The sequence below is a fragment of the Episyrphus balteatus genome, chromosome 3 (assembly GCF_945859705.1).
Source record: "Episyrphus balteatus chromosome 3, idEpiBalt1.1, whole genome shotgun sequence".
In the NCBI taxonomy this organism is placed as follows: domain Eukaryota; kingdom Metazoa; phylum Arthropoda; class Insecta; order Diptera; family Syrphidae; genus Episyrphus; species Episyrphus balteatus.
In genome coordinates this window covers 20,191,580-20,208,117 of record NC_079136.1, presented here as the reverse complement: position 1 = coordinate 20,208,117, position 16,538 = coordinate 20,191,580, and the positions used below count along the sequence as shown (strand labels likewise).

General features: G+C 34.6%; 4 protein-coding genes across 4 annotated transcripts; 3 read left to right on the top strand and 1 right to left on the bottom strand.

The window, feature by feature from the left end:
* The first annotated feature begins 20 nt into the window (after positions 1-20).
* On the top strand, positions 21-13,934 carry LOC129917091 (uncharacterized). The gene is made up of 5 exons (XM_055997423.1): positions 21-1,555; positions 1,621-1,696; positions 11,493-12,068; positions 12,138-13,677; positions 13,741-13,934. Exons 1-2 carry the CDS (start codon positions 118-120, stop codon positions 1,632-1,634), a joined length of 1,452 nt encoding a protein of 483 aa, XP_055853398.1. The 5' UTR covers positions 21-117; the 3' UTR covers positions 1,635-1,696; positions 11,493-12,068; positions 12,138-13,677; positions 13,741-13,934.
* LOC129913673 (SUMO-interacting motif-containing protein 1-like) lies at positions 3,043-4,218 on the top strand. The gene has a single exon (XM_055992465.1). It carries the CDS (start codon positions 3,043-3,045, stop codon positions 4,216-4,218), a length of 1,176 nt encoding a protein of 391 aa, XP_055848440.1.
* LOC129913672 (SUMO-interacting motif-containing protein 1-like) lies at positions 4,279-5,217 on the top strand. Its single transcript, XM_055992464.1, has one exon. The coding sequence runs from the start codon at positions 4,279-4,281 to the stop codon at positions 5,215-5,217; it is 939 nt and encodes a 312-aa protein (XP_055848439.1).
* On the bottom strand, positions 5,617-6,569 carry LOC129917092 (probable insulin-like peptide 5). Its single transcript, XM_055997424.1, has 2 exons — positions 6,018-6,569; positions 5,617-5,949 (listed from the first exon to the last, which is right to left on the bottom strand). The coding sequence occupies exons 1-2, from the start codon at positions 6,268-6,270 to the stop codon at positions 5,753-5,755; spliced, it is 450 nt and encodes a 149-aa protein (XP_055853399.1). The 5' UTR covers positions 6,271-6,569; the 3' UTR covers positions 5,617-5,752.
* Positions 13,935-16,538: the final 2,604 nt, after the last annotated feature.

Genomic DNA, 16,538 nt, shown 5'->3' with positions numbered 1-16,538 from the left:
TTTTTTCCCTCCCTAACGGGTTTCACCTTGTCGCGGTGGGGAGGCTTACGTTTAAATCTTCAACAATCCAGTTGCAGATTTAAACAACCAAGTAAACCCAAAACAAAAAAACTATGAATGAAAACTATGAAAATGAACAAACAAACAGATAAAAATTCAGCGGGGATATACGCTAAAAAGTCGACAGGTATCACGACTGTCGGCGATGGCTTAGCTTTTTCACTAGATGAAGATGTTAAGTCGCCAGTGATAAAAATTAAACGTTTAAAAACAAAAGATATTTCAAATGAAAATAAAAATATAAAAGTCATTAACGATAGTAAAGAAAATGAAAAAGAAAATCAAGATATTAAAGAAGAAAACGAAAATAATGATACATTATCAAAGACCGATGTTCTTGAATGTGATGCATCGAACGCTCTTATCGATGACGATGTTATAATTGTAACAGAACCTACCACAGTAATCGTACTAGATAGTGAAGATGAAAATGATAAGTCGCACGAAGATTCTGAAATTCAAAATCAAGAGCCTGAACATCACATTGACGACGATAAGAACGGGGAGTCGCACCAAGATCATGATAACCAAAATGTCGAAGAGTCTGAACATCACATAGACGATAATAACTCGAATCTCAAAGTTGATTCCCAAAACAAAAACGTTGATGTTGAAAATTCCAATAAAAAACCATTTAAACAGCAAGGAACATCGTCTGTTGTTGGGAGTTCTGCTCCTAAAACACCGTTAAATCAAAAAATATTAGAATTTCCTATGTGCAAATCACGTTATGGATCCGATCGCTACGATAAGGCTATTAAAAAACTACAAGAAATTGGATACATAACTTGGGAAGTCAACACCATGTTTGGAGCGTTAGAAAAGTATTTTATTAAAAGATTCGGAAAACGACCAATACCTCAACAAGATCTTAGGCGGTTTAAAAAACCTCGACTAGATGATGATCAGTCTAAAGAAAAACAATCCGAACCCGAAACCATATCCGGTGTTTTAGTAGACAATGGCAAAACTTATGTAACATTTGATCTTCGAGCAAACATTGGAGATGCCAATCATCCGAATTTTCACATTTTACCTCAAAATATGGATGCACTTTATGTCGAATTGGTTCGATTGTTACAAGAACAAAAGTGGATGCCACTTCAGCCATTTATTGCTTGTTCCTATATCAATCAAACTTTAATGGTTGAATGTAAAAATGAGCAAATATTAACTTATATTGTTAAAAACATCTCTATGCTCAATCGTCGATTTACTGGAGCAGATTTTGTGCTGATACCACGATCGTGTGAAAGAAAAACTATTCTAATTTATATTCCGTATAGTTATTTAGATGTGGCAGTAGTATTAGATATTATTAAGAAACAAAATAAATTGCCTGTAGATGAATGGAAGGTTAATAGCAGTGAGAAATGGCAAGAAGGAATATGTTTGGATGTTGAAGTGGATGGTGGAAGTTATTTGAGACTCATACAAGATCAAGATGATGTATTCTTTTTGATGAAAAAAGCTACGATTAGATTACCTCCAGATGGTATTTTTTTTTTTTTACTTGAAATACAATTGTTTAAAAAAATTTTTTTTGTTTCTCATTTATAGTTGACGAGTCCTGAACAATAAACAAACTGAAGTAAAAAGTTGAGAAGATACAAATCTGGACGCTTTAGTACAAGAGGTATTAAACTAAATAATTTTTTCAATATAAAACGTATTAAAGTTATAGAGATTTGAGATTCTGATAATAAATCTGTTTGTAATAAAGTAGGGGACCATTGAGAATGAAAAGTTTAATTCTTGACCCAAATATTTCCTCCAACGTTGATTAGCTAGGTTCTCCTGTTGATTTGCCGGATACGTCGTCCGTTGACATGCCAGGTTCGCCTGTTAATTTACCGGATACGTCGTCCGTTGATATACCAGGTTCGCCTGTTGATTGGCCGCATACGTCGTCCGTTGACATGCCAGATTCGCCTGTTGATTTACCGGATACGTCGTCCGTTGATATACCAGGTTCGCCTGTTGATTTACCGGATACGTCCGTTGATTTTCCAGGTTCGCCTGTTGACTTGCCGGATAAGTCCGTTGATATGCCAGGTTCGCCTGTTGATTTACCGGATACATCTTCCGTTGATATGCCAGGCAGGGCTGCCAGAAATCATGATTTAGCATGATTTTCATGTTTTTTGAACTAAAATCATGTTTTAATGTTTTCGTGCCCAAAATCATGTTTTTTTCTAATCCAAGAGAAAAATCTTTATAATCTTTTTGTAAACCAACAATCTTTTTCACTAGATGAACTGTTATTTTTAAAGGGGGTTTTCATAAATAAAAATTTCCCTCGAAATGTTTCCCATGTTTTAAATATGGGAGCGAAAATGATCATAAAAAGTTTCCCTCGGAATTTATTGGTATCGGCAATCAATTTTCCAGGGGAATTTAGACATCATTTCTTACGATTTCTTGCTATCTGGAAATAAATTCCGAGGGAAAAAAATATTCAGAGGGAAACAAAATTCCCCTCGAGATTCACGATAGGGCCCAATAAGTCATTCAGGTACATGAAGTATGTTTATATGAAATTAACCTTAAATGAGTACAAATTATAATATTTATGTTTTCAAGTTTTATTCCCGCCATTTTTGTAATTAAAGTTATAATTACAATGGCCACCTTTTGAAAAAAAAGTGGGTAAATTACAAAAGCAAATAATTATTTTTTCCTTCAAAGGGCAATTTTTCCCGAAAAAAAAAACTATAAACGTTTTGAAGCCAAGATCTAAGAATTCTCCATCATAAAATGAGTTTGATAACTTTCACTTTAAGAATTTTTGCAAAAAGTACCCTGTGTAGTTATACCTCTGATACTTTAAACTATTTTCTAAAATGAACTCGAAATAATTTGTTTTATTCCCCCCTAGCCACGATGTGGTTGTTCATTTTCTTTCAAATTTTGCTTTTTTTTATAAATCATGTTTTTTGAACTGAAATCATGTTTTTGATCATGTTTTTTTTTAATTTCGAAATGGCAGCACTGATGCCAGGTTCGCCTGTTGATTTGCCGGATGCGTCCGTTGATATGCCAGGTTCGCCTGTTGACTTGCCGGATAAGTCCGTTGATTTGCCAGGTTCGCCTGTTGATTTACCGGATACATCGTCCGTTGATATGCCAGGTTCGCCTGTTGATTTACCGGATACGTTGTCCGTTGATATGCCAGGTTTGCCTGTTGATTTACCGGATACGTCGTCCGTTGATTTTCCAGGTTCTCCTGTTGATTTACCGGATACGTCGTCCGTTGATATACCAGGTTCGCCTGTTGATTTACCGGATACGTCGTCCGTTGATTTTCCAGGTTCTCCTGTTGATTTACCGGATACGTTGTCCGTTGATATACCAGATTCACCTGTTGATTTGCCGGATACGTCGTCCGTTGATATACCAGGTTCGCCTGTTGATTTGCCGGATACGTCCGTTTTTCCAGGTTCGCCTGTTGATTTACCGGATACATCGTCCGTTGACATGCCAGGTTCGCCTGTTGATTTACCGGATACGTCGTCCGTTGATATACCAGGTTCGCCTGTTGATCTGCCGGATACGTCCGTTGATTTTCCAGGTTCTCCTGTTGATTTACCGGATACGTTGTCCGTTGATATACCAGGTTCGCCTGTTGATTTACCGGATACGTCCGTTGATTTTCCAGGTTCGCCTGTTGACTTGCCGGATAAGTCCGTTGATTTGCCAGGTTCGCCTGTTGATTTACCGGATACATCGTCCGTTGATATGCCAGGTTCGCCTGTTGATTTGCCGGATACGTCCGTTGATATGCCAGGTTCGCCTGTTGACTTGCCGGATAAGTCCGTTGATTTGCCAGGTTCGCCTGTTGATTTACCGGATACATCGTCCGATGATATGCCAGGTTCGCCTGTTGATTTACCGGATACGTTGTCCGTTGATATGCCAGGTTTGCCTGTTGATTTACCGGATACGTCGTCCGTTGATTTTCCAGGTTCTCCTGTTGATTTACCGGATACGTCGTCCGTTGATATACCAGGTTCGCCTGTTGATTTGCCGGATACGTCCGTTGATTTGCCAGGTTCTCCTGTTGATTTACCGGATACGTTGTCCGTTGATATACCAGATTCGCCTGTTGATTTGCCGGATACGTCGTCCGTTGATATACCAGGTTCGCCTGTTGATTAGCCGGATACGTCCGTTTTTCCAGGTTCGCCTGTTGATTTACCGGATACATCGTCCGTTGACATGCCAGGTTCGCCTGTTGATTTACCGGATACGTCGTCCGTTGATATACCAGGTTCGCCTGTTGATTTGCCGGATACGTCCGTTGATTTTCCAGGTTCTCCTGTTGATTTACCGGATACGTTGTCCGTTGATATACCAGGTTCGCCTGTTGATTTACCGGATACGTCCGTTGATTTTCCAGGTTCGCCTGTTGACTTGCCGGATAAGTCCGTTGATTTGCCAGGTTCGCCTGTTGATTTACCGGATACATCGTCCGTTGATATGCCAGGTTCGCCTGTTGATTTGCCGGATACGTCCGTTGATATGCCAGGTTCGCCTGTTGACTTGCCGGATAAGTCCGTTGATTTGCCAGGTTCGCCTGTTGATTTACCGGATACATCGTCCGTTGATATGCCAGGTTCGCCTGTTGATTTACCGGATACGTTGTCCGTTGATATGCCAGGTTTGCCTGTTGATTTACCGGATACGTCGTCCGTTGATTTTCCAGGTTCTCCTGTTGATTTACCGGATACGTCGTCCGTTGATATACCAGGTTCGCCTGTTGATTTGCCGGATACGTCCGTTGATTTGTCAGGTTCTCCTGTTGATTTACCGGATACGTTGTCCGTTGATATACCAGATTCGCCTGTTGATTTGCCGGATACGTCCGTTGATTTGCCAGGTTCTCCTGTTGATTTACCGGAACTGTTGTCCGTTGATATACCAGGTTCGCCTGTTGATTTGCCGGATACGTCCGTTGATTTGCCAGGTTCTCCTGTTGATTTACCGGATACGTCGTCCGTTGATATACCAGGTTCGCCTGTTGATTTGCCGGATACGTCCGTTTTTCCAGATTCGCCTGTTGATTTACCGGATACGTCGTCCGTTGATATGCCAGGTTCGCCTGTTGATTTGCCTGATTCCTCCATTGATTTTCCGTTACTGTATGCCAAAAACTAGCTGGAGCCACTGGAGGAACGACTACCATGCCTAATACAACGAGAAGTAGAGAAATAAAACCAGCATCAATAAAACAAAGGTTAGTGTCATTGTACAAGCCGTTCAGTGTTTTGTTGTATAACCTTCTGCAACCAATTTTCTTACGAGCCACGGTTGCTTGAAATCGTATAGCAGTACTCACTAGGTGTTGGATGATTACTGACCCAATATTATGTAAGTGGGCATGAAAAAGCTCAAAAGTTCTTTTATGAAATGGTATTTTTAATCAATAATGATTTTTGTCTAATACATCACCAATATCAAAATCCATACAGTAATGAAAAATGTACATTATTTTCATAGGTTTTATTTTAGAATTTGATTTAAAATTTAAATAAATAATTTAAATTAAAAACAAAATTAATGAGTAAAATAAGTAAATAAATTATTAATATACAAATTAAGAACACATTAATACAATTAGAATTGAAATTCTATTCCAGTCACATATCCAAAGTTGCTGTAATCGGCATTGGATTAAAAAAACTTTTTGAAATTAAAGACAATAAGATAACATTTCATTCATTGTGCAAGGCTTATCACAACATTCATGTACAATCCCGTGTCTACGTCGTCGGATCTTGGCTAAACCACTGTTTTCCATGCTTGTCAATAGTGGCAACATATCTAGGCTCAAACCAAAATTGAAGTCTTCATCTGTATCTTCGATACTCAAGTCTTCATCAAGATTCACTGTCGAATGCATGCATGTTTTGTTTTTTAATAACATTGGCTTTATTTTATTGTAAGAATATACTTACATCCGCTTCGTTTTGTTTTGTATCCATGAAAACCGTTTGGACACATCATTTCCATTGTTTGTCTTAATCCTTGACCACACACTCTCTGTTCGCCAGATGAAAAATTCATCATTGTCATGCATACAACAAACAGTAGTACTGCACCGATTCCAGAATAGATCTTTGAAAATTTCATTGTTGGATTACTAGAAACTGGCTGTAACTGGTGCTTTGACTGTAGGATCTTAACTAATGATACATCTTCAGTGTTCATCTCAGCTCTTTATATATAAATTGTTAGAATAATGTGTACTAAGTTCTATTTCTGACATTGACTTTGAATCAAGTTAAATTTGAATTTTAAGAAATACGTAGGAGTGATAGGACTTAATTTATGTCACATTTTGTGTGTTCATTTGTCCCAATAATTATGCAAATTTAATTTAACTATAACCTAAATTGTAAATAGATTTCCTGCAACATGAGGATTCATTTGTCTCAAGGTAACTTAGTTTGTGTCTGAAAACATTCTTAGAAAATGCATGTAAAGGAATGCTTTTTCTTTTAATTTTTTTTTTTTGACTAATTAAATCAGTCAAGAACGGTGGCTTTATGTTTTAAATAAATTGAAATCCGAAATAATGATTGGTGTATGGAAAAATGGCTTGTAGGAGAAACCCAACAGTCGAACAGCAGATTCTTGTTCTCAAAACTCAACTTTAATCTAGAAGTTGATAACTATTTTTGCGACTTGCATAGTTACAAACAAATCTCTAATAATTAAAACCAGATGCGAGGTCCTTGGGCTAAACGGTGCACCATATAATGGAAGTTTTGCACGTTGTGTAACCTCCAATCAAAAGAGGACTGCTTTCATTTTATTGGAGTTTTGCAGCACAATGACAGCAATATTTAGTAGCAAATTCTTTAACGGTGCAAGAAACAGTTGATTTGCTTAATGGCCTGAATTGGAAAAATCTTTATTTATTTATAAAAAGTGCATATAAAAATCGAATGTTATAGTTATTGATAACTGAATTTGATTAGAACAATGTTGATATGTTAAATTCTTAAACCAAACAAAAATTAAATTGCCAAAATATTTGTTGCCAACCAGCGTTGTTCCTGGAAAATAAATATAAGGGGTGACTTTCGGGGCCATTTCATTTTTCATTTAAAAAATTTGTTCTTAAAACACAATGTAAAAAATTTTTTTTAAAAACACATACCAACCAAGTTTTAAACTAGGTATATTTAATTATTATTTCTAATAAGTTAAACACAAACTAAAGATATACATGAGCAGGTACTATAGTGTATAGATACAAGTAAGCAGTGTTGCCGTTGGGAAACTCAAAACGGTCGCCAAAAGGGGTCACCAGGGGTCAAACATCTTCCTTTCTTGTATCCTTTTTTCTTGTGAGTAATTTTGGCAGTTAAATCGAGAAATTATCTCGATAATTTTCTTACAGACACAGTTTCATTCACATTTTTCAAGGCTTCCTGAATATTTCAAGTCGAGAAAATTTTGGTTATAGACACAAGCGAAAGTGAGAATTTTTGTGCCCCATCACATCATGTTTGTTCCGATTTGCGTGTTTTATGCCAGAAATTTCTCGATGCTAGAGTTACATAATGTAGGCACTGGATTCACATCTCATCCAGAAAACATGCAGAACACTTCAGCAAAGAACTAGAACTTGCCCTCTGATAAATATTTTTCTTTCGTATTTCGTCCATTTTGACTTAAGTCGGAGTACTTGACAGCGACAGCGTTCTGCTCTTAACTCAAAACCAGCACTTAAAAGGCTGCAAAACACCAAGATTAACACTGTTTAAAGATTTTGGCCCAACAGATAGAGTCTGGATTTGTGAACAAAAATCTAAAAGGAAGTACAAATGCTTAATTTAAATTCTGTACATGAGTTTGGTTGTAATAAGAGAGGTATTCTGACTGTTAAATCAACATACTGGTATTTTGCTTGTTAAATAAAGAATGTACTGGGATTTGTTTTTAATCTACAGCATTTTTTTATGAATCTACTGCGCAAATTTTTTTTTGGAAGTGGCAGCACTGGCCTACTTGACCGTAATAGTTGATAATTTTAATGATGCATCACCAGGAGCTATTATGTATATCTTGTCTTCAAAATTTAGATAATGTCAAATTTAAAAAAAATATTTGATTGCTTAAATTTTGCAAAAGTCCGGGAGAAGGGATTCTAACTGCTTTTTAATTTTGTTCCCTTCTGTTATAACGAACAAGGGAAAACGGAGTGGGGGTCTCGGAGTTTTAATTATTCATTTAATTCAGAATAGGACTGATTTAATAAAAATTTTTGATTTGAAAAAATATTATTTATATCGATTATTGCAATGGCAACATTTTGCCGAAATTTTGTTTCTACAGCAATTTTATGTTCGATGGTAAAAACGTAAGAAGTTTGTGTGTTTCTTCTGATTCATTTAAAATATGTATTATGCAATAAAAGAAAACAATACTAGAAAAACTAAAGCCCTGGTCTTTGGATCATTTCATCACCAAATGGCGAATTCCGCAATTTTGGAAAACGGTAATTGATCTATATCTCGCAGCCTATTGGTTTGATCGAATAAGTTATTTTTTCCAAACTGTTTCTTCTATGTTAGATATAACAAGTCCCCAAATTTTTTTTCATGAAGATCGAACAACCGGTGCTTCCGAACTACCGAACTAGGCCAGGAAAATCGGTTCTTAACAATCTAATATATTTAATTTATTTTGGATTTTATTAAATGTTTTTGTTTTTTTTTTTTTGTCATAAACTTTTTAAAATCATTTTTCCCAATGAAATAAAAATCACAGTTAACTGAATACTTCAGAAGCCTTTATCAATCAGGTTTAAACTGGACATAGATACAATTTAAGATTAAAGATAAAGGAAAACAAATATCATAAGTTGCATTCGCAAAATATTTTCACAATCGATATTTAGTCCATAACTACTTAAAAAATAATCAAATTGTTAATACAACTAATTTATTTTGTAAAAATGTTTAATTAAGAATTAATTAAAGAATTTTATTAAATGGGGCCATTTGCTGTTGGCCCGGGGCACGGGGCCAAAATATAAATTCTTGGCCCAATTGGGCACATTTGCACAACGCTGTTGCCTTCTGAGCTGACGGCAACCCCATAGCTTATAATTACGTAGAGCGAAACCCGGCAGAGATAAAAAATTCGCTGATCATTTTGAAAACATTTTCATAATTTTTCCTAATTTTGATATCAAGATTTCTTAAACGATTTTATGGGAACATTTTCATCACATGCATAGTAGCTAGGAAACAGTTTAATCTTTTTCTTCTAACTACTTACAGCAACATTGACCAGACTACGGTAAAATTGAAACGCGATGTGTTTCCAACGCTCATTTTCTCATCCACAAACATATCAGCCGTACGATAGTATAGAATAGAAGGACCACAAGCAGATATCATTAAAACTTTGGTATCTTTTGCAAGTAAGAATAAATTTGACATTATTTTAGGTTGTGTCTCTAATTCACATCATGTGCAATAAAGGAGCACTGACACCAACACCAGGGGCGAGTCCCTTTTCGAATTTATTATTGAGAACAACTTGCTTGTAGCTAACAGAGGCAACCTACCTTTGTTATAACAACACGTAAAGAGGTTCTCGATATTACCCTTACGAGTAATTCAGACACTTCCCAATTAGAACAATTTTCTGTCCCTGATGCTGCTCGGCACAATTAGCTCTTTAGAAATAATAGGCGTACCTATTGGCATGTTTTCAATAGGGAAATAGTTAAGAACATTAGTCTCTTGAATACTGAATAAGGTGGGTCACATATAAAAATGTACGCATCTAGAGGAACCCCACAAGGTGGTATTCTCTCACCTCTTCTCTGGATTTTGGTGATGAATGAAATTCTCATCAAATTGAAAAACAGTGGTGTCAAGGTTATAGCCTACGCTGAGGGTCTAGCTTAAGGTAAACCCCCTTAAAAGAGAACTGGTACTTTTCACAAACAGAAGAAAATTCCAAAATCAACTGTCAGCCCATATAACCTAACCTAACCTACTGATGGTGTTTCGATTTTTTACTGTTCCGGTGCCATCATTAAAAAAATATTGCTTGAGGCGCAAATGTCGAATAAACATTTAATTTAATGACGTAAATTTACTGATCGCTAATCAGTAAAACATTTCAGATTCCTGATGTTTCAATTTGTATAGATGGATTTTACTGATAGCTATAACTGAGGCCTTAGTGAATTAATTTGTCTGGCCCTCTCGATAATAGCTGCTAAAAAGCTGTATCCTCATTCAATAATACTTTTAAATATAAGTTCATGGGTATGATGACGAGAAGTTAACTTATGGCCGATTTCATAAACATTAACAGGCTTTTAAATGACGTTTTTTGTATGGAACAAACGTCATTTTAAGATGTAAAACCCTGATAAATATTTAAAAGGGCTTTATGAAAATTTAGACTTGTTTATATCTTAACATTTTAAGGAACATAATAGCGAAATTTGAATGCAAGACTCGAAAATAAGAAAACTGCATATAAAGATGAGAAGTGATTTAAAGCCTGTTCTTCACGATGAATGGTCGAAAATTGGGCAAGACGTGTTAAAAAATTTGGTGTTCCCAATACCTACACGAAGTGGGGCAGTAATTAAGACCAGGGGTATCCAAAAAAAAAATACTTAATCGATTAGTTTTAACACAAAAATTACGTGTTTTGTTTTAACTGCTTACTTTTGTGACATTTATTTGTTATTGTTGCAAAAGTAATAGTTTCTTGAAAGTTGGTTAAACGTGAAATATACTCCCTTACTAAATTTTCAAACAAACGATTCGAACATTTTATTATGTTGTTTTATGCAATTTCCTCCCCCATACAAAATTCATACAAATATCTTGTCTGCTCAGAAAAATATGAATCATTTTTTTTTCCTTACCAGACAAGGAGCTTTCAAAAATAAAGCTGAAAAGGCTCTTTTTCAATTGAAAATTTTTTCTCACTCACTCTCATAGGAAAGAAGAGTTTTTTTTTTCAAGAAAGAAAATGAGCAAGATGATTTTGTGTGTATTGACTGAATATTTTAAAGCTTTTGGAAAAGCTCTTTTTTGGTCAATTTCAGTTTCATATATCATTTCTCTCCATGTATCTGTATAATTTATTATCTGTGGTTTTAGGTCAGATTTAATCACTCTCCATTATAATTATTTAAAAGCGCTATTAAAAATAACTATGGAATAGCATACAAATTTTAAATAGCGATTTTAATGTTAATGAAGTGTGATTAAACTATTCCATGCGTGTAACCATTTCCGACCTGAATTCTCATTGTGATGATTTTGTACCCTATCATAAATTGAATAAGAAAAATATTTTATCAAAATTTCTATATAAATTCAAATATTACCAAAATTTTCCATCTATTAAATTAAATGTAACAATAACGTTTTATTTTTCAGGGTACCCTACATGGAAACATAAAAATAGCATAACCAAAACGAGACACAAATTCAGAAGAACCAAATGTCAGCGAAACTATGGATTTTTTATAGTAATAATATCAATAATTATTTTATGTATAGGATCCTTCAATATTTCTTTTCTATCAATTATATGCTTTTTGAATTTGTAAGATGAACAGTTGGTAAAAAAAAAATAAAAAAATAAAATAAAAACAAAAAATCCCCTCCATGGGTTTCACCTTGTCGTGGTGGAGGGGCTTAAGTACTCCTCTTAATATAAAAAATGTAAAAACATACAAAAACAAAAAAGGGGCAGGAAAAACTAAGCAAACCCAAGAAAGCAAGAACCAGGAATGCTGAAACTTGTAAATTGACAACAGAATTCGAACAGGGTTATAAAATGTTCGTAAGGTTTCTTCAAGACCAGTAAAGTTTATTGCAATTAACATTGAAATCAAGATATCAAATTTATGGAGTCGTCATACTGATTTAGGAGCTCTATTATAAAAACTTGGATGAACGAAATTTAATTCATGAGCAAACCGCAAAATGTATGCAGGAAACATAATTTTGGTATGTTATTTGGATACACAATTTTAATGCATTTTTATTAAGAACACACATTTTTCTATTTATTTTTAGGTTCCATAAAGTTTGAATTTAAGCATCTGTTGTTAATGATTGTCAAAAAAAAAAATCAAAACCCCTCCACGGGTTTCACCTTGTCGTGGTGGGGGGGCTTAAAAAACACCCTTTTGCATTTACACAATCAAAAGTATGGGTGAAATGAAAAACAAAAAACCAAGTAAACCCAACAAATTTATAAAAAAAACCATGAAAATGTCCACAATAAGCAACAAAAATCGAACGGGGATATACGTTCAAAAGTCGGCAGGTGTCACGACTGCCGGCGATGGCTTCTCTCCTCCAAAACGAAGAGATAAGTCGCCAGTGACAAAAAAACTAAAAAGTACATTTAAAAGCCATGATGAAGACACATCAAATTATCCACACACAAGTGGTCAAAGTCAAACATACAAATATACAAAAACACAAATACCCCGAAAGAGACCCTGGAAACCTCCCCGCAAACATCAATATGATGGTGGTGCAAGCATGAGTATGAGTGAACATTTTTTCGAAAGTCCAGCAATTAAAGCTGGTGTCACAGAATTTGACAGTACATTATCCAGAGAATATAAATTAAGAAATCGTCAAAAATTCGAAGATACATTAGAACGACAATATGCTAACAGATACATCGATGCCCGACGATTGATGGGCTTAAAAGGAAATCACATTGAACGACGTTCTCGATCACCATCTCCTCCTAAAAAACTATCTCGACAAGATTGTGAGGAATTTTTAGATCTCCATCCAGAAACTAAAGTCTCGAGAAAAAATCGTAAAATGCGAAATAAAGTTACAAAATCTATTAATTTAAGTATTTTAGATGAAAAATATCCAATTGAAGCTACTTTAATAAATAAATCACATGCATTTCTGGGAGTTGAAAAATTACAGCAACCTGTGTTATTGGCTGCTGTAGAGACAATAGTACAAGATGAACGTGTCACATATGGCCGAACTGAAATCAAAATTGGACCATGCGAGTATAAAAGAAATATCTTAACAATTCGTTGTAAGAATGAAGAGACTTTCAAGTTTTTAAGTGACAATATTCCTTTGTTTAATCGTCTGTGGCTAGGAGCCGATTTTGATTTGACTAAAGAAAGAATATTTGTCAAACGTCACAAAATTGGTGTTAAATTGCCAAATTATGCTATAACATCGGATGAATTCTTCAAAATAATTGGCAAACAAAATAATTTTCCAACTAAAAGCTGGTCATTGATTCACAAGACAGAAGACTTTAATGGATTTAAGGCGTTATTGGGTGTGGATCCAGAGTCTTATAAACGTATGGAAGAATCTAATGGTTATGTGTATTTTTGTTTTGAAAAAATGCGAGTACAACTAGAAGGTTGGAAAAAATAGAAAACGATTTTATATGAAACAAAATTCAAATTAAAACAATGATTACGACAAAAATACAATGGTTTTCTTTTAATTCAATTTTTGGAGAAATACCTTACACAGTGCCTTGATTTGGGCTTTTAACTAAACAACAAAATCTATGGTTCCAAGACGCTACTTATAAGATTAGGCATTTAACTTAAAGGTATGGTATTTATTTTATATTCATTTTTTCAAAAATAAAAAAAATGTATTTTTGTCTTTTTAGTTTCAGCCAAAAAAAGCCAGTTCTATCTTCATATCATTTCCTAAAAAAAAAAACAACAAAAAATCCCCTCCACGGGTTTCACCTTGTCGTGGTGGAGGGGCTTCAGAACACTTTGAGACAAGAAATACAAAAAGTGTAAACAAAAAAACACAAAGTAAACCCACAAAAAAAAAAAAATGATAAAACTATGACAATGACAACTATAAGCAATGAAAATCGAACGGGGATATACGTTCAAAAGTCGACAGGAGTCACGACTGTTGGCGATGGCTTGGCTCCTCCAGAAGGAGACAAGTCGCCAGTGGCAAAAAATACAGAGAATATAAGTAATCGAGCATCTGAGAGTCAAGAGAGAAATACAGAAGAACCATGTACAAATTTGGTTGACGATGATCATGAAATAGAAGAAGAAGATGATAATAAAGAAGATGAAAATGAATTGAATACCAATGATGGTGTTATAGATTACAAACGCCTGAACAGAACGGCACGAATAAAGGTGCTTCAAACAGAATTAAAGAAATTAGGATTTAGCTTGAATGAAATTCGTATAATGAAAAGAGCAATGGATGACGAACGAAAGAACTATCAAAATAATAAGAAACTAATGAGATTCTGCGAAGAAACAAACAAAGACCCGGAAATTCTTCAGGCAGAATGGGCCGAACGCAAAGATCGTGAAACAGCTAGACACAAGGCCGTCGACGGCGAAGTAATTAGGACATCAGTTATTCGTGAAAGGCAAGAAACTGTTCAAACACCAAGTGAATTTAGAAAACCTGGTCCTTCAAATCCCTTCATTGCTCCTTCTCCACTTCCTCCACCTGCAATCAAACAAAATAAAAAAAATCCATTAAAAAATCCTCCAATATTTACAAGTCCAGGAGTTTTAGCAGGAATCGAAGCCGATCATTGTACATACAATCGCAAAGGCAATCGTATTAAAAGAAACTATACTCCCTACAAATATAAAGTTACTTTGCCAAATCATAGTCTAACATCGGATGAATTTTTGAAAATAGTTGGTAAACAAAATAATTTACCTACCGACTTATGGACTGTGACTTGCAAGAAACCATGGAATAATATGTTTAAGGCATGGTATTTAGTAGATACGGATTCGCATGAGTATTTAAAAGATTCGAATAATTATGTTTATTTTATGTTTGGACAAATTAGATTTAAATTTTGTGCAGATAATCCTACTGATGATTGATATGGATCAAATGAATTCTTTGTTTAATATTTATTTAGTAATGCCAATGAAACAAGATTTGAAAAATATAATAAGGAAATACAATTTTGAATATATGCTATAAAATGTATGTATGTACTTTTTTTATTTGACCAAAAATGGACAGGTACGAAAGTTGATTTCTCGAATGAAGGAAAAAAATTGATTTTGTTATACAAGTCAATGATTTGATGTTAGAATTAAATAAATGAATTTACAGAATTGATGTGCGGAGTCAGGTAAGCAAACCAAAACAAGCTATGTTGACTTAATGAAAGAGCTGGGAATTTGTTAGGAGTTATCATGTAATTACTCCTTTGGCCAGTTAACTCAGAAGAAAAAATTAAACAAAAAAAATGGCGCTTACGGCCAATTTCTTCACATTAGTCCTAAGCCTGCCTAGTACAAGGTCTAGCTACACCAGGTCCTAGCTCTGGTACTCGTTCCTAACAAAAAGTTGGTACCTGAGCATTTCTTCACATTTATAGGACCTGATCTAAGTTCACAACGCGGTCCTAAGAAATAATTCGTATAAAACTGGTATAACTGTCATTTTGACAACATTTTGATGCTTGAAATATTTTATTTTGATATTTCAGCAAATTTTACAAAATATTAACAGACAAAAAACAGTCCATTTTTAATGAAATAACCATTAAAATTATTTAAAAAATATTGTGATGATTGGAGAACAAGAACAACAAGAAAAGAAGATAAATCCTATCAAGAACCTTCACAATCAAGAACGAAGAGAATGTCAAGGTTTTGTTCATAAGTGCCGGCAAGCCTGATAGCTAGTTCACCAACGAATCGTAGCTAATTCAATAACCTGGGAAAGCCACAGATAAAGCAGACACCGACCGAAAGAAAAACCATGTTAAAATAAGTAATTATTTAAAAGACAGTTTGCGTTGCGGATGTTCATAACTCAATAAAAATAAATTTTTTGAAAACTGAATATTTAGTGTTTTGGTGCAGTTTTGTTTTATAGCAGTCATTGGGCGAATCTAATGAAGACAATTTTGATCATAGTCTGCAATACTAGCTGTGTTTTTTTTTTGGCATTACTATCCTTTTCCGCAGTTGGCGTTTAGATGTTTTACAAAAACAACATGCAGCTGCCGATATGAATAGAAGCTAAACCAAGCTGCGGATAGCTATGCCAAAAAAAACGCCTACTATTTGTAAATAGAAGACATTTTGTGTTGGAAATTGGAAGACAGATGTCGGACGGCCATCACTGATACCACTGCCCGTAAAATAGTGCCGAAAGATGATATTTTGAGTTAAAATTGTATGCAGGTGACTTCATTTATACTTTCATAAACTGTGCTTTTCCTATTAGAAATGGATAATTTTCTGCAAAGCGAACGTTTTTATTTCATAATAATTTATTCAAAAACTGCATTGCTATTGCGATATATGTATCTTAAAAAAAAAAAATACAAAATGCCAAAATTAGAATAAAAATCAATAAATTCGAAAATTACACATTTCAAAGCACACCAAAGTTCAAAAATGCTCATACAATTTTAAAATAAATGCAAAAACTCAATAAGATTTG

Coding starts and splice junctions, on each gene's coding strand:
- LOC129917091 (XM_055997423.1), top strand. CDS start 118: ATGAAAACTATGAAAATGAACAAACAAACAGATAAAAATTCAGCGGGG.
- LOC129913673 (XM_055992465.1), top strand. CDS start 3,043: ATGGCAGCACTGATGCCAGGTTCGCCTGTTGATTTGCCGGATGCGTCC.
- LOC129913672 (XM_055992464.1), top strand. CDS start 4,279: ATGCCAGGTTCGCCTGTTGATTTACCGGATACGTCGTCCGTTGATATA.
- LOC129917092 (XM_055997424.1), bottom strand. CDS start 6,270: ATGAACACTGAAGATGTATCATTAGTTAAGATCCTACAGTCAAAGCAC. Junction 5,950..6,017: donor CAAAACAAAACGAAGCGGAT/GTAAGTATATTC, acceptor TGCATTCGACAG/TGAATCTTGATGAAGACTTG.